General features: G+C 56.6%; 5 protein-coding genes across 5 annotated transcripts; all 5 read right to left on the bottom strand.

Moving 5' to 3' along the window:
• Positions 1-1,650, bottom strand: NT4 (nucleobase transporter; the record flags this gene model as incomplete). The annotated part of the gene is made up of 1 exon (XM_003872979.1): positions 1-1,650. One exon carries the CDS (start codon positions 1,648-1,650, stop codon positions 1-3), a length of 1,650 nt encoding a protein of 549 aa, XP_003873028.1.
• A 1,503-nt stretch (positions 1,651-3,153) lies between these two features.
• LMXM_11_0540 (conserved hypothetical protein) lies at positions 3,154-5,094 on the bottom strand (the record flags this gene model as incomplete). Its single annotated transcript, XM_003872978.1, has 1 exon — positions 3,154-5,094. One exon carries the CDS (start codon positions 5,092-5,094, stop codon positions 3,154-3,156), a length of 1,941 nt encoding a protein of 646 aa, XP_003873027.1.
• Positions 5,095-5,930: 836 nt separating this feature from the next.
• On the bottom strand, positions 5,931-8,096 carry LMXM_11_0530 (conserved hypothetical protein; the record flags this gene model as incomplete). Its single annotated transcript, XM_003872977.1, has 1 exon — positions 5,931-8,096. One exon carries the CDS (start codon positions 8,094-8,096, stop codon positions 5,931-5,933), a length of 2,166 nt encoding a protein of 721 aa, XP_003873026.1.
• Positions 8,097-9,696: 1,600 nt separating this feature from the next.
• On the bottom strand, positions 9,697-11,094 carry LMXM_11_0520 (putative amino acid permease/transporter; the record flags this gene model as incomplete). Its single annotated transcript, XM_003872976.1, has 1 exon — positions 9,697-11,094. The coding sequence occupies one exon, from the start codon at positions 11,092-11,094 to the stop codon at positions 9,697-9,699; it is 1,398 nt and encodes a 465-aa protein (XP_003873025.1).
• A 4,045-nt stretch (positions 11,095-15,139) lies between these two features.
• On the bottom strand, positions 15,140-16,876 carry LMXM_11_0510 (putative protein kinase; the record flags this gene model as incomplete). The annotated part of the gene is made up of 1 exon (XM_003872975.1): positions 15,140-16,876. One exon carries the CDS (start codon positions 16,874-16,876, stop codon positions 15,140-15,142), a length of 1,737 nt encoding a protein of 578 aa, XP_003873024.1.
• Positions 16,877-19,612: the final 2,736 nt, after the last annotated feature.

The following is a 19,612-nucleotide window of genomic DNA, read 5'->3' as shown; positions in this document are numbered from 1 at the left end:
TTAAGTGAATGGAACCACCTCCCCCAGCTGAATGAGCGAGCCCACCGCACAGCCAATCAGCAGGCACGCGCCTGTCAGCTGACCGGCCATGGCCCGCTCACCGTCGGTAGAAAGGCTTGGCGTCTCAGGGCTGTAAATCATCGAAAGCGCTCCAACAAAGCCATTCGACAAACCCATGGTAATCGTGAGCACGTACGCGACCGCCTTCGACGGGATCTTGTGCACCGCGCACAGCACCAGCAGAGGAATGAAGATAATGCGTGTAATCGAGGCAATCAGGATCACCTTGCGCGACGGCCACAGCCGCTTCCAGAGAGTCAGCAAACGACCGATGAGGTCAGCGAAGTTGTACGCCGCAATGATGAGTGTCGTGAACCATCCATCAGCACTGTCCACGGCAACAATGATACCCGGGTACACGAGGTAGGTGATACAGAAGGTCAGGAAACATGTAATCATCATCGGGTAGATCTTCTTAGTGACTGGCCACAGCTTCACCTCCTGCAGCAGCTCCGCTGTCGTCAACATCCTGTCTGCGGCACCAGGGAAGTCATTGTTCTCCCCCTCAGAGTTAGCCTCCGTCTGTCCCACAACTTCGTTGCTGACTTCGCCGGAGGTCGTCTGTGGATGTGCACAGTCGCGTGCCCCCCTTTGAGTGGCATTCACTGCAGCGCCGTCGTGGCTCCCGGGCTCAGGAGTGAATTCCTGCATCGGCTCCCCTTCGAACTCCTCCGTGGTGAAGTGGTCATCATAGAGAACGTTGGGGTGGTGGTGCGCCCGGTTACCGCTCGCTGCGACATCGCCGCGCTCCGTCTCCAGCAGCACCTCAGGCTTCTTCTCAGAGCCGGAGTTGGCCAAGTAGCGGCAGGCAGGGCTGTCCTCCAAGCCGGCGGCACCGCTTTTGCCACACGCGCCGTCATCGGACGTCTCCTTCACAACCTTGCGCGGGCAGTAGATGTTCGCCCAGGGACCCCGCCTCGAGCGGAACTCAGCAACGTAGCGTCGCGCGTATGGGTTGTACGGCAAGATCATGAGAAACACTCCGGAGAGGAAGATGATGCCTATCGCCAGGCAGAAGTAGATGAGGGACTGCGTCAACACGGTGCTGTAGGTGTCGGACATGCTTACCTTCAAGATGATCTGCAGCACAGACACTAGAGCCCCGGAAACCGCCGAACCGACCAGCATGCCAGTCATCATAACCGGAGGGCAGGGGCCGAAAAGCGCATACCCGGTGTTCTCAAAGTAGGCACGAGCAGCGCCGCCCAGGTATGCCACGATCATCATCGCCGCGATCGCGCCGTACTCGGGAGTGTGCGTGTGCGGCATGATGAGGATGACGAGCAGTTCTATCATCATCATCACGCAGCTCACCTGGAGACGGAAGAGCAGCGAGAAGCGGCACATGAAGGAGGTCAAGTTTGTCGGTTCATGAATCGCCTGCGCCACCATGGTGACCACCGTGTAGAAGCTGAGGATGTTCCTCCAAAACACCGGCGAGAGCGCCTCTGCAGCCTCGTTGCCGACGAGGTACTTGTAGTACTCGAGCATGAAGCTCGGGGCACTGTTGATGGCATTGGGCCCCATCACCATGGTCACGCCGACCACAAGGCTGGTGACAACCATGGCCGCCTGCGGTAGCTTCGACATCGCTCGCACTGCGTCGGGTCTGGGGGTTATATGGAAGGGGTCGGGCAGTTCCTGTGTGAGCCAGCAGGAGTGCAGTGACTGCGAAGGGAGCGTTGTGGATGACACACCGACAACAGCAGCACCAAAACACAGAACACGGAGAGTCAGGGATTCAGGCGCAACGAGATGCAGCGGAAAACGAGGAGGTGCGACGATCGCTAACGGTGGCGACAAGGGAAGACGGGCGTGGAAGAGCCGAGGGGCGTCTCCGTAAAGTGCTAGAAATGGAACGTGCCGAAAATAGAAGAGGGAGGGAGGAGGGGGGGGGGCAAGGAACAAGATGTGAGCGTGCGGCAGCACTTGGCGGGGAAAGGCAGAAGTGGAAACGGCACTTTACGGACCCGTACACCCGTCTCCGTTTTTTCCCCCAATCCATGTCTGTCTGTGCAAAGGGGGGAGGCGGGGTGATCCGCAGCAGAGAGGAGGGCAAAGATTAGCGGGCACACAGACGCAGACGCGAGGGGGTGCAGAACAGCGACCGAGTCCACGCCACTCGATCCCGCAATAAAACGCCTAAGATTGGACCTGGGAGGTAGAGGAAGGGGTCCGGGGCCTTGTTGAGGGCCGACTGTCCCACACCGAACATATACGCACATGCGCACCTGCGTGACTGAGATGACCCTAAGACTCGCAAAGGATCGTCATGTTACCACTTGCTCCGCCTGTTTGTTCTCTCCCTCTCTTCTCGAGTGTTGCCCAGAAGCATCACGGCTGGTGCTGTACTTTTCTACGTAGCCATTTCTCTGCCGTGCAACACGAATTTCACTACGCGCTCCACACCCGGCCGGCCACACGCCCACATCGTGCGGGGCGAGGCAGCCCTAGGCACGCGGTGCACCAACGCGCCGCCTCAGCCCCGGACACTGCCTACCTCCAGCCCCGCAGGTCGCCACGTCGTGCATCCCACTCCCTGGCACTCAGGCCCACCCATCGGTAGGCAGTGTGAGGCCCAGGGGGTGGGATACGCTCGCGTCGCGCCGACACGCTGCCCACCACATTGAACGGCACAGGCGCGTGCACGGCAGCAGGTCGTGCCCCGACGCAGCGCCATCCAGGCCCCGACCGCCGACATCCCTAGCAATACATCGCTCAGACCACCCCTGCGCCGTCGATGCTGGGCCCTGTCACCACCAGAGGTTTCGCAGCACTGGCAGGGACAGGGGGAGAGAGAAAGGGAGGGGGGAGGACTGCTCGGCCTACCAATAGAGAGGCTGTGTGTGCTGGACCCTGGGATGCCGCGCACGGAGATGACCCCCCCCCATTATCACGGACGCAGCGCTGCACAGAAAGACAAAACGGATATGTTCTGGCGAGGGAAAAGCGGGGTGGCAGGAGACATCCCGAGGCACATTCCCGCCTGCAAGATCACACCCTGACATACACACACACATATACACGCGCGAGGGGGATAGCAGCATGAACTACAACAGGCCGATGAGCCTGCCCATCTGCATCACCGCCGCCCTACGGTGGCAGGCAGCGCTCGAGATGCTGACGGACATCCGCAATCACACGCTTTACCCTTTCGTCATCGTAGATGGCGATTTGGTCGGTGAAGCTTGGATAGCGAAAGGCGTTGACCATCCGCGCCGATGACAACAAGAGCTCTCGCTCCTCTGCCGGATTCGCAACCGACGGGCCAAAGCGCACGTCAATCGGTGGAATAACGACAAAGTGATATTCCATGGCGCCTTCAAGGATGAGCACGGGCTGTGTTGGCATGGAAGCAATCACCCATGGGCGGAACTCGATGATAGTGCGGCAGCGAGATGGCGAGCGTTCCATCCACATTGCGTGGCCGAGGCCAAGCCCGTGCATGCCCACCACAATGTCCGCGTAGCGGCCTAGATGATACTGTTGTGCAGTCGTGTGTTTTTCCAGGTACACCTCCTCCACACGGAACCCCGCCGCCCGCATCCACCCTGCATAGCGAGACGCATTTGCGATCACCCGGTTTGCGCGGTGGACAAGTAGCGCTCGTGGCCTATACGACAGAGACAATCCAGAGGTCGTACGCGTGCCGGTGCGCCACAACGTCGGGGCCAACAAAAGCGATGCGTGCTGCAACCGCAGCCGCTCCATCGCCTGCACGGACCGATTCACTCCGTACGGCGAAGCCCGGAACTGCCGCGCGGCCCAATCCTGAATACCGTAAAGAATGTCCCGCTCGAGCACGGGAAGACGGTGTGTGGTCACGAGGAGGCCGTCGCAGAAGCACAGAGTGGACGCAGTGGCCGGGGACGGTCGCTGCGGCGGCGGCGACGCCATTGTGGTCGTCCCGTTTGCCTCGAGCTCTGCACAATGACGGGATTTCGAGCGGAAAAGAAATGAGCTGTTGTACGGAGACCCGCGGGCCAGCTCCGGCGACGAGAATGCGTTCGCCAACGCAGCGCTTAGCTCCATCCGCCTATGTGTGTCCACGCGGCGGCCCATCCAGTTCGACTCTGGCTGATGCAGCAGCACCGTTTGCGTGGGGATGCGCAGCAGCACGCCGTCCTGCCAGGTTTGGTAGGTGCTGCGGAGCGCCTCAAGGGCGTCGGTGACGAGGTGAAAAAAGTGGGTGGCAATCCACGCTCCGTGAAGAAGCACCGCCATCGCTGGCACAACCCGCACTGCGGCTTCAGAGGCGCGAGAAGACGGTCTTGAGAGTATGTCGTCTGTCAAGGGAAGAACTGTCAACTCAGCAGCCTGAAACTCGGCAATCCCGGCACGGACGCGCGCATCCGTCAGGTAGATGCGGCCAGCACGGAGGCACACAGGGCTACCAGTGGCAGCGTAGCTGGCGTTCGCCAAGTAGCGCGGCGCAACTTGCACGCGGAACACGGACGCGTTTGACGCGCTTGCCTGCTGCCAGCTAGCGGTCCTCCATGAAGGCCTCTCCGCGACGCGTGCCGCACAGTAGGCCGACAGCGCCTCTACACTATTCAGATTCCCCTCAGACGCGCCACCATCGAGCGTGACACTTTCAGGCACGAACGCGTACGGCTGTGGGCGTGCAACCGTTGAGGGCATCTGAGACATCAGCGCATAAGCGGCCTCGAGGGGGTCTTCGGCAAAGCGCTTGGGCGAGAAGACAAGCGCCTCTGTCAGGGGACATCGGAAGCGACGACGAGCGTCGTCGTGCTCTTGCTGCTGGCGAAAGAGCGCTATTTCATCGCCGTACCACCCCCACCCCCACACTTGCGTCTGTGTCAAGATTACACAACAGATCAAGAAACAAATCGTGGCCGCAACGAGAACACAAGAAAGACTTCGAGGACCGCGTCGTCCTCGGCAAGCGCGCCAAAGACGGTGGCGCGGTGAGGCACAGCTAAACGCCCCAAGCACAGCTGCGGATGATGGCGGTTGATGATGCACAGGCGACGACTCCTCAGCTCCTCGCTTGCGAATCGCCTCCAGAGTCATCCTGCTGGCTCAAGACCGACAAGCAAGCTCGCTAATCCACGTCGTGAGTGTATGTGTCTGTGAGTGCAGTGGCGTAGCAGGAAAAATCCAGATTATGGCAGTGAAGGGCGCGCCACTGCCATTCTGCTCCACCGCCTCTTTGCCTGCAGCTGCCTTGGTAGTCGACCAGTGACCATGACACCGCCTTGGAACACAGAAAGGGGAAGATAGGCGTAGAATGTGTTACCAGGAGGGAGATGACAAGCGGAACAAAGGTGCCTGGTGTGAACAACGCCCTCGCACTTTTTACGCGAAGAGAAAGCAGCGCATCAAGACGCAGTCACTGGTCACCCCCCCCCCACACACACACGGATCCAACCGAGCTTCGCCACCCCACCAGACCAGGTGCCGCATTCCGCCACGACGATACTCCCACTGGGCTGCATTAGAACCCGCAGTAAGCATCCCTACATGGGGCGGAGGACTTGTCGCGTCACGGAAGCGAGCGAGAGACGCCGTCACCGCGGTGACGGATACCTCGCTAATGTTGCCCTCGCCCGTGTTGCTCGCTTGCTTTGTGTGTGTGTGTGTGTGTATGTGTGTGTGCACAGCAGAGAGAGAAACACATGAGTCGGTGCGGCCTCGTCTGCGTATATGCCTTAGTTACTCGAAAGAGGAATGGAGAAAAGGAGGTGCGCGCTGCTCAACGTCGGCATCGAGACGGCACATCAGATGCAGCTCAGTATGTACAAGCTCGGCCTGTACCGCAGGCACCTTGGTTCGTCGAGCCGCTACCGCCCTCCCCCCCCCACACACACCTCCACTTTCCATAAGTGTCCAAAACGCTCGCAAACGCATCATTCTTGGTCGAGGTCGTGCATGGCCATCCCAACGACATCCAACTGAATGATGTCCGTGCGGGCCTTCAGCAGCATGCCCAGGTGCGGCGTCGTGCGGCCCATATCCCCGTGAACAAACTCCTTCACATAGGTTCCAGCCTGAGTTTCGAGATCGAGCAGGAACCAATGCGTGTTGAGAGGTGTCAGCCTCATCGAGTGAATCAGCCGCGGCCGCCGATGCAGCGAGCGTCGGTGCAGCACACGCAGGGGCGTCTTCTGCTGGATCGGTAAGTCCCTCATAGCGTGAATGGTACGCACATGGGGGTCGGTAGCCACGTCGTCGATGGCGCGGGTGGACCAGATGACGCAGCGATACCGCTTCACCTTACTCTCCGAATGACGGGCAAGGCGGACGGTGATGTCTGCATCCGTGCGTCGCAGCTGACGCACTTCTACGCTGCCCTCGTAGCTGGAGCAAATGCACGCCTCAAGGCGACGCAGATCGTCCTCGGTGAAGCGCTCACGGATCGGCGAAACGAGCTCTAGCACAAACGGTCGCCCCTCACCGAGCATCCGCACATCCACATCCTCGCGGCCGGCGCTGTGAAACTTGTAACGATTGTAGCCGAAGACGAGAGTGGATGAGGCGACGGACGGGGCGACAGCCTGCCAGCGTGTGGTGTGGGCGCCGCGCTCTACCACCAGGGGTGCAGCTGATGTCGATTCCCCTTCGCCGCTGGTGGGCAACGCCGTCGACTCCGCTGCCTCGGGAGGCAGGGCAGGCATATCCGGAAAGAAGAAAGGCAGCAGCGGGTTTGCGATGACCTCCTGGAGAGAGAATGAGCCGATGCGCTGCCCATTGAGGAACCACGGTGACTGTGACATGTTGCGCATCATTTTGCGATAGCTTCCCATGAGGTAGATGTTCGTGTGATGCAGTTGGCAGGAAACCGTGGCTGCCTGTCGGGCAGTCGTTCGGCAATCCACTTGGCCTTCCTCTCTCGCGGTCGTCGCTGTCGCCGGCATCCATCCAGTCTTTGTAAGATACGGAACGGCATAGTCGTAGATGACACTGTACGGAAGCACCTCAGTAGAGCGGTTTCCGCAGTACGCAGCGGGCATGTGCCCATCGGTTATCAAGCCCTCCGTAGCGTGATGACGACAAAACACTTCTCCAACGAGGCTCTCGCTTGCCCCGCTGTAGCGGAACGCTTGCAGCGCGACGAGAGCAGGCCTGGTTCCGCCGCTATCTGAAGCAGCCCCCCTAGAAGAAGAGCTCGCCAGCCCAGAAACAACGGCAGTCGCCTCAGTTCGTGCGCGCTTGACGACAGGCTCTCCTGCAGTGGCCTCCTCCTCCGCTTCCCTCGCATGATCCGGCAGTGTCGCCTCAACGGTGTCGATATACACGGCGAGCCCAGGAAGCTGCGTGGTTCTCGAGATGGCTGCCGGCGACACGCTTGAGGCCGCTACATCGTCATGTGAGTACAACAGATAGGGAAGAATGCGTGCACGCAAGTCGCTCATGTAAAAGTCCTTGAAATTGCTCAGCTCCTCCTTTACAACCGACGACGGCAACGGCCTCTCCGTGCCTGTTCCTTTGAGGTCGAAGTAACGGGTCGCCACAGCCAGCCACGTGAAAGTGAAGGTGCGGTTAATGTTCACGTTGATGGTGATGGCCTCAGAATCGTAAAACGGGCTTGTCCGCACTGCAGCAGCCGCCAAAGGGGCGTGAATGAGGTCGATGAACTGGTACAGTCCCATGCACGCAACGCACAACCACGATACCGCGTATTTGGGAGCAGTATCACCGCCAAGCATACCATGCGCCGTAGACGCTGCAGCTGTGGTTCCCTCCACTTCAGGTGCGCCGGCTGGAAGTGGCGCTTCCAGACCGTCTGCTGTGGTGACAGTCGGTTGTAGGGCACCGCGAAAGTAGCGACGCGCACTCCGAGGAGTCTCATGGACGAGAGTGAACAGTGGATGGTGATCATCATCCAGCGTCGGCTGCGTATCGTCGGAAAGGGCAGAGACGGCTCCTGATGCGAGAGAGGACTGAAGCTGCCTCATCGCTCGTGGAGGAGGGTAATCGAACAGCATTGACATTCGAAGAGCACACTGGTAGCATAGGACATCTTTTGGCCAGGCAGCGCGGCCAGATGCTGCAGTCACGGCGGGAGCAGACATGAAGATTGTCAGCGTGACGGGAGAGAAGCAGCGGCTTTTGCAATCAGTCAGAGGGGGCAACCATGCGTGCATGTGTGCGTGTGTGTGTGTGTGTGTTCATGGCGATGATATGAAAACGTGACCGCGGAAAAAAAAGGAGGTCCAAATAGGAACAGTGTGTGTGTGTCTGCCTGCGCAACACTGAAGACAGCAGCACAGGGGAGAGCTCATGTATGTGCCCCGATGCCAGCGCAGTTATGCTTTCTTTCATGCCTTCTGCGCACCTCTTGTCCCACCCAAGCGGCAACTTAGTCATACCACGAAAGTGGTCAGTGGCGCACCGCCCTCTTTTGCTTGGGGTATTCCCTTGCAGCGTATGAAGAAGAGGAGGCAAAACGTGGTTTCGAACCCCGTTATGATTCCCTCCATGTTGTTTGAATATTCCCGAACGTTCCCCGTAGACTTTCCTCCTCCTCCCCCCCCCTTTCAAGCTATGAGAGGGGCGGGGGTGGGGGCTGGAAGTGTGATCTCACTCACCTCCTTCACCTACCCTCGCCAAGATCGCACCTTCCAAACTGAGTTTCGATGGCTTCGGCGGGACCGAGGAAGGGGCGGGTGGTTTGAACGCACGTTGCGTACACGCTCCTTCGGCAATCCCACCCTTCACGTGGTTCTTTGTCAGCGCCTTGCGATGCACTGCATTGCTGGTAATCCCGCCTTCTCCCCCGAACCCCCCCCTCCCGGCGACACGCCTCTCGTGTCATCGCAGCTGTGGTGACGGTCAGGCAAAAAAAAAGCCACCAGGGAACGGCGCTCCTGTAGCCCCGCATCACCCACCGATACGCTTCTGCCATAGAGCACAAACACAAGCGTGAGCGGGGATGTGCGCGTGGACGTATGCACATCGCCCTCTCGGCGTTGTCTGCCTCCCTCTCTTCTCTCTCAGCGTTCCGTGTTTACTCGAGCTTCACCCAACAAGGAGTAGCCGAGCCCAGCTTATGCGTCGAAGAAAACGCTCACACACAGGTTCACAACATTGCCACAAGGACGCGCGAGGGAAACGCATAGAGAGAAAGTGTTTCGAGAGCAAGGAGAACAGGAGTGACACCACAGGTTGTCCGCACATGTGCTTTCCCCCAGACACATGCACACGCATTCACAAGGAATGCCATCCATCCCTTTCCAATACTAATAAAAAAAAGACGCCAGCTATATCTGCCTCCTGCTCCGATAACGTTGACACACACACAAACGTACACACATGGAGGCCCTCGCTTCACGTCCATGGAAAAGTTCAGCAAGGGACACGCAAAAAACGCTATTTGGCAGCCATCAGATAGAGGAGAGAAATGCAGACCCGGAGTTCCCGCGGCAGCGGCCGCTTCCCCTGAGGAAGAGTACAGCATCTGGCAACCACAAAACAAAAAAAGATCAGGAAAGCCTTCGATGAGAGAGAGGGAGAGGGAGTAAACACCATCATCACGGTGATGCAAAACCTGTGCGCGCAAGACGAATAGAAGCGGGAAGCATAAATCGATGGCGGTTGCAGAGTTGATCTTCACGCGTCATTTTTTCTCCTTTTGGGGTCTCACGAATGCATACTTGTTGAGCTGGTTGGCCTCTATTCTCTTGTGGAGGCAGGAGCCTCTGGCGACACACGGCACGTCGCCACCGCATCCGCATCGCCGCCATTGCTGTGGTGGCTGACAGGGATCGTGACAAAGGTGACGATACGGCCAGCGAAATCGTGCCGGTGCACAAAATGACAATACAAGAATGACACAAGAACGGAGCTACCGACGACGGCGACGCACAAGATAACCGTTAATCTTTCCTGAAAGAGAGAAACAATGGTGAGGACAACAGACGACACCAGGGCCACGCCCATCATGAGGTGCAGTAGCCAACCGTCAAATGGAATTCGGAAGGGTCGCGGCAGATACGGGTACAGTTGGCGGAAGCGGTAAAACGAGATTAAGATTACAACAACGCGAATGCCGTAGAGGCACTGATCCACCAGCACCAAAGAGCCGAAGCCCATCACCGTCGAGAAGAGTCCAGTGAGGACTGTGTTGAAGGTCAGTGTCCAGTGGTACGTGCCGAATCGCTTGTTGCGCCGCGAAAACCACACCCCCACCTTTCCTGGAAAGGCCTCTGTGAGCGCCATCCCCGCAATAATGCGGGTCGTAGTGCACAGCGCGGAGAGTGTCAGCCCAAACGCCGAGAGAACCCCGCCCACCACGGTAAAAACCTTGAGAGCGTTACCGCCCACCTGGTACGATACCTCAGCCCAGTACCCGGTCTTCCATTTCGACAAATCCAATGGTTCTCTCGATACGCTAGCGCCTGTGATGATGGGGGGTACGTAGGTGATGATGGCAAGCCCAATAAGCGGGATGAGAGATCCGATTATGGTGCGCTGCGAGTCCTCGACTTCTTCCACGACTGTCCCAGCCTGCTCCAGTCCAGAGAGGCACCACGAGGCGGTGGAGACAAACTTAGTCCAATCGACGGATGCCGGGATGTAGGCCACGGCTGGCCAGTTCACGTAAAAGCCCGTGCTCAGCTGTTGCAGAAGATACATGAGCACAAACGGGGCCACCGTGAGCACGGTCAACACCACACTCGCCACGCCAACCGCTTCCACACCCAGCACGTTCAGGCCGTACGTGAAGAGCAGCATTCCCAGCCGCAGAAACTTCGCCCCCGTATCACTGCAGCTGATGGATGTGCACAAGTACTCGGAGAACATTGTCGGATAGAGAGCATTGTCAACGGCGATGTAGATGAGCGACATGGTCGCCATGGAGAGGTACATACACCGGTGAAACGACAGCTTGATCCACATGAGGAAGCCGGCGTTGGACGGCACCGCAGCTGCTAGCTCAGCCACAACCAGCACCATTGGAGCCCCCATTATCACAGGAATGACAATAATGGAGACAATAGTTAAGAGCACACCGCCGCCCATCACCGCTTCTTCGATTCCGTAGGCTCCGCTGATGGTAAATGTGTACATCAACCCCGTTAGAAGCAAGGTGGAGAGAGCCCTACGCTGCGGCGGTGCCGTCTGTGACAACGGCGAGTCCTTTACCTGTCCATTCTCTCTCTTCACGACGCTAACCGAAGAGCCGCCGAAACTGTCGGTCGTGACTGGGCATCCCCCTTTGACACCACCACTGCTCAAGTTCTCGTTTGGGTAGGGTGATGTATCGGCGGATAATTCGGCAGAAGCGAGTTGGTACCCGTTCGGTAATGCAGGGCGGTGCAGATGACTACGAGGCGGATGCTCGTAGAGCTGCCAAAATATTCGATTGGGTTCATATTTGCTCATTCACAAGAAGGTCACCAAGTGAGACGCGAGAGAGAGTGCGAGAACACCAAAACAGAGGAGGACAAAGGAAATATGAAGAAACGCCCGCACACACGGGCGTGAGGAAGGGAACTGCCTACGTAAGAAAGACCTGAAAACACAAGCCGGATCCCTTCCGTTCGCCCACAGTCGACAGCGGCGTACGTGAAAGCGGACGAAGCTGGCAGCAAAGAAACGAGTAGAAGTTCCGAAAAGCGTGTGCGTGTGTATGTGTGTGTGTGTGTGTGCCTGTTGTCTCCTTCCCTTTCTCTGTGTGCAGGTTTGCCTTGCTCTCGCAAGCTATGGCAAATCAAAGAAGGGGGGAAGGGAAATCGGGCTCAATATAGCGGGTGCACGATGGGCTCAGTAACACTCTCTTGCAACAGTCACCCTCACCTTTAAACAAGGAAAGGTGAGCCAAGAGAAATGCGGAAAGGAGACATACAAGGGGTGAAAGGGCGAGTGTAGAGTTGTTCTCGTCGACGAGGTTGACCGCGGCTTCTGCCTATTCTGTGTTGTCCCGCTACACCAAGAAAAGCGCGCCCTTAGTCGTCAGTAGAGGCCAAGATGAGAGCCGACTGCAGCGCAGAATAGAAGGCACTCCAGCGAGCGCGTTGTGGAAAAGAGATAGGAGGTGGCTTATAGTCGTGGATGTGATAAATACACTGTGTGAAACGCGAGAGGTACACGGCGAGGCACAACATCTCTGAGAAGGCACGTTGCATGAACGTTGCAAACACAATGTGGACGTGTACGGAGACAAGGGTGAGAAAACAAAGCAGAGCCGGAAATTGCTTGAGGGTAGAGGAGGGGCATCACCTTGACCCAACCCGAAAAAGCCCATCACGCGGATATTACTTCGTGCGGAAATATCTCACGCATTCAATTCAACCCTCCCCCTCCCCTCCCCCCCCCAAAAAAAAGCATGACGAGCACACCTCATTGGACGTAGCCCATTGTGCTCTTCGCCTCGGCGAGGATAGGGAAAGGAAGCATAAACAGAAACGCAGTCGCCTTGCTCGTATGGCGCGTGTGGTCTCATGCATGACTTCGCCTAAAGCGGACCCACACATGTGCTGTCCTTTGTACGAATTTGATAGCGTCTTTGTGCGGTTCCTGATCCCCTACCCCTACACGTAATATAATGCGGGGACCTCGCTTTAGCAGACCCTTTCCCTCCTGTCCTCTCCGTTTCCGGAGAGGAAGGCGGGGCGACGGGGTTTCGAATCCCACCTTGCGCACCGTGAATGTTCCCAAAAAACTGGAAGCAACAACTAGCGGGAAAGACAGCTCCTCACGTTTTCTTTTCTTTTTCCGTTGTGTGTGTGGGTGTGTCTATGTGTCTCCTGCTTGCTTCCCCAGTACAAAACAGAGGAAACCTGATAATATTGATGATCAGCTGCAAGAACACAGAGAGACAGAGTCCAGCTAGTGAAAGGGGACTCACAAGAAACGCCTCATGCACTCAACGACACCGGTACAAGTTCGAGTCGAAAGAATCCTATTCCTCTTCTCTCTTTCTGCCAGGGATCGACCGCAAGTGTATGAAACTGTGTGTGTGATGGTGTAGAGGATCCTGCGCTACCCACCTCTCGGCAGCTTGGTCGGGCGCTCCCGATTCCTTTCCTTTTCCGGCAAACTCACCAGACATTGATGGCGAAGAGGGTAATTACGGCGGCTTGCGCAAGGGTGAATAAACACCATCAGAAGCATCATCTCGATGCGCCGCGCTGCGAGAACAAGTACGAGAGCACGGTTCGGCCTTCTCTTCATGTTGCCTTTTCTGTGTGCTTCTTCCGTTGTCCGTTACCTGTGTCCGTGGCCTCCTCCCCCCTCCTCCTTTCCGCCCCAGTGCAAGGAACGAAGAAGAGAAAAAAAAGAAACAAAAAAAGGTGGTCCTACTGGCTGAGAGTGAAACGTGTGCGCACTCCACACGCGGCATAAGACGAGCCCGGAAATAACCGGGAGGGGGGGACTAAATATGAGATGAAGAAACGCAGAAAAAAAACGCTCCACGGAAACCCTGCCTCACTCCCCCGCCACACACACACACACCCAGACACTTCTCCGCCAAGTGTACATGGTACGTGCAGCGCACCACGACACCCACCACAGATCGCGGAAGGAGGGACACGCAGAAAGCGGAGAGAGCACATGACGAAGCACTGGTCTATGAACGACGACGTTCGACGTCACATTCACGTTCTCATATAGAGCCCAAACGCGCAGTCTCATGTTTCGGTGACGCACACGCACACTAAAGCATTCTTCTTTTGCGGGTGCCCTTCTCTGCCGTGCAACACGACTTACGCGCCCCACTCCACACCCGGCCGGCCACACGCCCACATCGTGCGGGGCGAGGCAGCCCTAGGCACGCGGTGCACCAACGCGCCGCCTCAGCCCCGGACACTGCCTACCTCCAGCCCCGCAGGTCGCCACGTCGTGCATCCCACTCCCTGACACTCAGCCCCACCCATCGGTAGGCAGTGTGAGGCCCAGGGGGTGGGATACGCTCGCGTCGCGCCGACACGCTGCCCACCACATTGAACGGCACAGGCGCGTGCACGGCAGCAGGTCGTGCCCCGACGCAGCGCCATCCAGGCCCCGACCGCCGACATCCCTAGCAATACATCGCTCAGACCACCCCTGCGCCGTCGATGCTGGGCCCTGTCACCACCAGAGGTTTCGCAGCACTGGCAGGGACAGGGGGAGAGAGAAAGGGAGGTGGGAGGACTGCTCGGCCTACCAATAGAGAGGCTGTGTGTGCTGGACCCTGAGATGCCCCGCACGGAGATGACCCCCCCCATACACACACACACACACACCACCAAGGCGCACACGAAAAAAGACAAGAAAAACGAGCAGGTTATAAAGTTCATGCGTTGAGAGAAGATGGAATAGTGAGATGCGGATGAAGAGTACGCACACGCATAAGCAAAGAAAAACGAAGAAAAAAGAACAAATGACCGGTGCAAGTGGGTGCATTGACGTCGATCTTCTCTCGACCCTTTTTCTCTCCATCCCCCCTCCCCTCCACCCCCCCCCCTCCTCTCCCCCTCTAACTGTCGCACAAGCCACACACGCAACCTATTTTTGGCCCCCAAAACGTCATTGCTTCGCCCTTTTTTAAGAAAACCTGTCTGCGAGGAGTATTATGGGAGAGCATTCAAGCCCACCGCGAGAGAGGGAATGCCAAAGAGGTGCCGTGGGTACGGTCATAAAAGACTGGCAACAAGCGGCACCCCACTCCCGTTTTAACCACGTTGTCGGTCAGCTCAAATGGCTGTTGCGCACTTGGAGGCTGACAATCATCAGCGGTGCTCCACCCCCGTACGAGCCGCCGAGCGAGCCCAACAGAGATAACCTCTGTGCACCATCTGCGCGGTCGACGCGTGACGAGCAATCAGTGTCACTCACGTCCCTCGCACCCTCTGCTTTCTCCTTGTATAACTCTACGAGGGCAGTTAATCCCCCAAAACGAGAGACTCGTCCACGTCGTCTCACGATTGGCGACGGGAAAAGGCAGAGATGAGTGGCGCGGCAGCGTAGGTGAGTGGAGGTGAAGAAAGACCGAGAGAGGACAGTACCTTTTGAGAAACAATTTAAAAACAAAGTGAAAAACGAATATAGAGCGAAGCGGCCCAGGAAAGGAACGAAAAAAAGAAAAAGGAAATCCCCAACGGCAGTGCGTGTGCACAGCCACGGAGAGACGTCAGTGTTGCGACGCCACCATCACATCCTTCACAAATGGATGGCTTCTCAGTTGGCGGCACGTTGGGCGCTTGACTGGGTTCTCAGTGAGACACTGCTCCAAAAAGCTACGGAATTCACTTGAGACGCTCACCTCGTCCAGTATGTCAAGGATTGGCCCAAACCCCTTGTACTGGTCGCGGAACACTTGGCTTGTACAACTGGCACCACCGGTGGCCCTCGAGCCAGGAGCGCTGCTGGTGTGAAATCTGGCACACAGCTTACCATCGCTGTCGGCATCCAGAGGGCTGTCCGTCCCAGTCGGGTAACAAGAACCAGAAGCTTCATATGCGTCGTTGACGTGCATGTCGACTAGACTCCGCAATGTGAACTTTCGACGGTACCCGTTCAGGATCATACTGGGATACTGCCGCTCCAGTGGCCTCCAAGGCAGCGTCCCCGTTGCCATGTGGAACGCCGTGATGCCGAGCGACCATACATCGTTGCTTGTTAGTGTCCCCAGCCCCAGGCAGCTCTCTGGGGACATGTACATAACCGTACCCCTCTCCGAGAAAATATTCTGTTGCGGTTTCCTTTCGGCGGCAAGATCCCGCAGAACGTCTGCGATGGGTGTAGCTGGGGCAGTATCGGTCAAGTCAATGATTTGATACTTGAACTCAGCGTAGTAGGCACTGGAGTCGTCGAAGATGAGAATGTTGTGTGGTTTTACGTCGTTGTGGACGCAGTTGTGGTCCTCGTGAACGCACTGGAGTGCCGACAGTATCTCTGCCATGCACCGTTTGATTTCCGACTCTGGAAGTGGGCCACTGCGCTTCAGCACATCTGCAACACTCCCTGTGACACTGCGCGCCAACACCAGGTGCGCGTACACCATCGCCTTCTCTGCATCGCGGAACCCAGCTAGGTGTGGCAAGTACATGCCTGCGTAGTGGCTGTGCACTATTCCAGGATGTACCATATTCAAGCGCAGATTCACCGCCAGCTCGTACAAGTCGCGAAGTCTTTTATCTTTCGCATTGTAAGTAACCTCCTTGATTGCGACCGGAACCTTGGCGAGGCACACCTCGCTGCCGTCCATCATGTCCGTGACAACCATCCACCCCTCGTAAACCAACGCGGTCGCACCGCGGCCGAGGTACAAGCCACCAGTATCGATGTACACCCGTTTCCCGCCAAAGATGCCGCATTCCCAGTGGCCGTTGAGGTGGGGAAAAAGAGAAACGGCACGCTCCCTGTTTCCGGGAACGGCGTGGGAGGTGGCCTTCATGTCTGTGCTCTGCTTGCTTCGCTCCTTCGCGGCGTTCTCGGACAAGTACCCCAGACCACTCGCGTTGCAGCTACTCTCCGCCTCTACGTGCAACATGGAGCACAACGAGACGTCCGAATTGTCGTCCATCAAAGGTATGAAGAGGGGTAGATCTTCATTGCTGCCACGGCTGATGATGGCATCCGCCATTGGCCGTCCGACAGGCTCCTCCTTCTCTGCGTTCGCTGCGCTCCGAAGGGCGCAATCGTAGTGACCTGTGTCTTCGCACGACTGCGAAGCGGGCAACTGTGTCGATTCATCAGACCCACGCATGGCAACATCTATGATTCGGGCCAGATGGCAGATGGTAACCATGCTCTTGTACCGACACTCCTCAAAGACCGCGTACACAGAGGGGTCCATGCTTGCCAGCCTCTGCTTCTGCCTCGCCAAAGGCGGCACCGCAGAAACTCCTACAAAGGCAATCGGCATGGTGGCCCCTTCAGCCCTGTCACTATCTCGCGCTTGTTTGCACCTATTTGTGTAGACGTTTCCTTCCCACCACCACCCCGTGCTTCACCACATTCGGTGAGACCAAGAAAGAAATCAAGTACGCGAGAAGAAAGCAGGATATATATATATATATTGTTTTTTTTTTGGCGAATGTGTTGCCATCAACGTAAACGCAAGCGTCTGTGCGGATACACAACAAGAAAAGAAGGAAAAAAAAGGAAATGAAAAAAAAAAACAGCAGAGGAGGAGGAGGACTGAGCATGCACACACACATACACGCACAGACAGATAAAAAAAAAAGAAAGAAACAGGAGAGAATCAGCGGATGTGTGTTTTTACACCCTCTTCTTCTCGTCGGTTCGTTTTCGCCTCTGAAAGGGTGCAGGAATGGGAAGTGGATGCAGAGAGGAAAAAGACGTCTCGATATGAAAGAACAGCAAGAAAAGCAGCGCCGCGCGCCCGGGGGAAAATGTATATATATGTATATATATATACATATATATATATATACATATATATATATATACATGTGTGTGTATATGGAATAACAGAGACAGAGACAGAGACAGAGAGAGATCGTGGGGCAGGCGAGACAAAAGTTAGAGCATCCTCGCCGTCTGGGTACCACTTTTCTTTCGGCCCCATATCGTGTAAGTGTACTGCGGGATAGAGAGAGCGTAGTGGTGGCCGAGGGTGATGTGCAAGGTTGCATTTTCACACGAACATATGCCCTGGGAAAGAGCGACGTGAACCTGCTTTGGCCGTCCTTGGCAACCCTTGGTCAACCAACAGTGTCGTCCCAGCGCCACGACGAGGTGTAAAGGGAGACTCGCTCCCATCATGTGCGCTGTGACGTGCGTCAGCGCCATGTGTTTGATACTCTGTAACCGGGAAGCCTGGCGACCGTGGCAACTCCCGAACTTCCGCAGTCGAAAGGTTGAAGCGCAGAGTCTCTCTCCGGCCGTACTTGCGTCGCAAGTGTACTCTGCAATGGAGACGGGTGTCAGGCCACCCGCCACGACGACTAGAGGCTCGGCGGGAGAGGGCGCGTGAAACTGATGTTTGCCACCGAACAGAAGCAAAGAATGCCTGTTTTGTCCTCCCAAAAAAAAAAAACATAGGACCGCTCCGTCATCCTCGAAGGGTCATCCCATCACGACGCCGTCTTCCAGGTCATAAGGGCCGCGATCCAGAGCATTCCTGGCTGCCTACTCGCCATAGGGAGCAACAAATCTCGGAAGACGGGTGGCGCCTCGTTTTTTTCCTTTGCTGTGACTCTACCATCCCGCGCTGGATCCCTTTTGCGATCGACATCATCGCCTGGTACGCGACGCCTCCTTGGGTTGCGCCGTGGCGCGCAGCGCCAAGATCTGCCATTTCCAGAACGATATTCCTGACGAACCCATTCTGTGTCGTACGGGGGTGGGTCGCTCTCCCGAGGCGCGGGGCTCACCGCTTACATGCCACGCGGTGCGCTCCCCGGGCCCTCTTTGGCCCCCTAAAGACAGCATAGTGTTCGCTCCTTATCGGTGACAGGTTCGGCGTATCACCCCCCCTTGATCGCCAGCGGAGCAGGAGCACCTCTGTCGGCGCTGGTGAAGCCCCCATGCCAAAAAACACATCAAGGGACAGGTGTCACTGTTTCATGTTTGCTCGTGCGTGCCTTCGTGGGCGCATGTGGATCGCGAGAAGTGTGGAGAAGCGCGCGGAGATATGGAAAATGTTTTTACTCCCCCCCCTCCAAGGGAGAAACACGCAACAGAAGAGGGCTAGAGAGCCCTCTGGCATGAGGAGTATGCAAGGAGAGAGGCATTCAACACGGGTAACGAGTCACACTTTCAAAGAGGAAAAAAAAACACCAGAAAGGGTAACGTTGCCTTTGCATGGAGACTGCACCTCATGAAAAAAAAAGAATAAAAGCGGCAATACCAGAGTCGCGAGACAGGGAGGGTAAGGAAAGGGCCACAGAAGTAAACACAGTAAAACAGTCTCAAAGGACTGTGAGCAAAAGGGAGCTTATCAGAAGCTATAGTGGAACACGTGGAAAAGAGCAAGCCAACGAGCGGGAGACAAATCAGGGGAAGAACCTAGACAAGCGTAACGACACAGCACACTCAGCGTCGCCGCGGGCTGCACCATCGTGAACACATACGCGAACCAGCGCAAATAATGAGAACCAGGGGGGGATAAAAATTGTAAGAGAAAAAAGACAGCGGGCGACGTCCTGATGTGTGTCTGGGGAGAAAAAGATGGGTGGAGCGGCAAAATGGAAGGGACTAGCGAAGCGGTGATAAACGAAAAGATCACAAAGTGTGCCCACTGAAGTTTGCAAGAGTAGGTGGAAGAAGAGCCCATACGTGTGTAGTTGTATGTTTTCGCCAGTGTGTGTGTATGTATGTGTATGTCCAGAAGAGAGAGGTGGGTAAAGTTAACGTCACGCTCAATCCACTGTTACACACGCGCACATGTGTGCAAAAGACGACGAAGCTACGACGGGGCCAAAGACATAGGAGAGAAAGGTGACAAAGAAAAAAGAGGGACAGTTGTCATAAACCCCCTCTCCTCCACACACACACATATCAGCTGGTGAGGGACATCATATGTACCCACACTCTTTCGCGTTACAAGGAGGAGAGCAACCGTATTTGAGAGGGAAAAAGATGAGTTGCACATTGTCCACCGACCATCCTCCGATGTCGTAAGCCCGCACATAAG

This window comes from Leishmania mexicana, chromosome 11 (assembly GCF_000234665.1).
Source record: "Leishmania mexicana MHOM/GT/2001/U1103 complete genome, chromosome 11".
NCBI classification, from domain to species: Eukaryota; Euglenozoa; class Kinetoplastea; order Trypanosomatida; family Trypanosomatidae; genus Leishmania; species Leishmania mexicana.
Note: the sequence above shows the minus strand (reverse complement) of the source record. Positions and strands in the feature narration are given on the sequence as shown.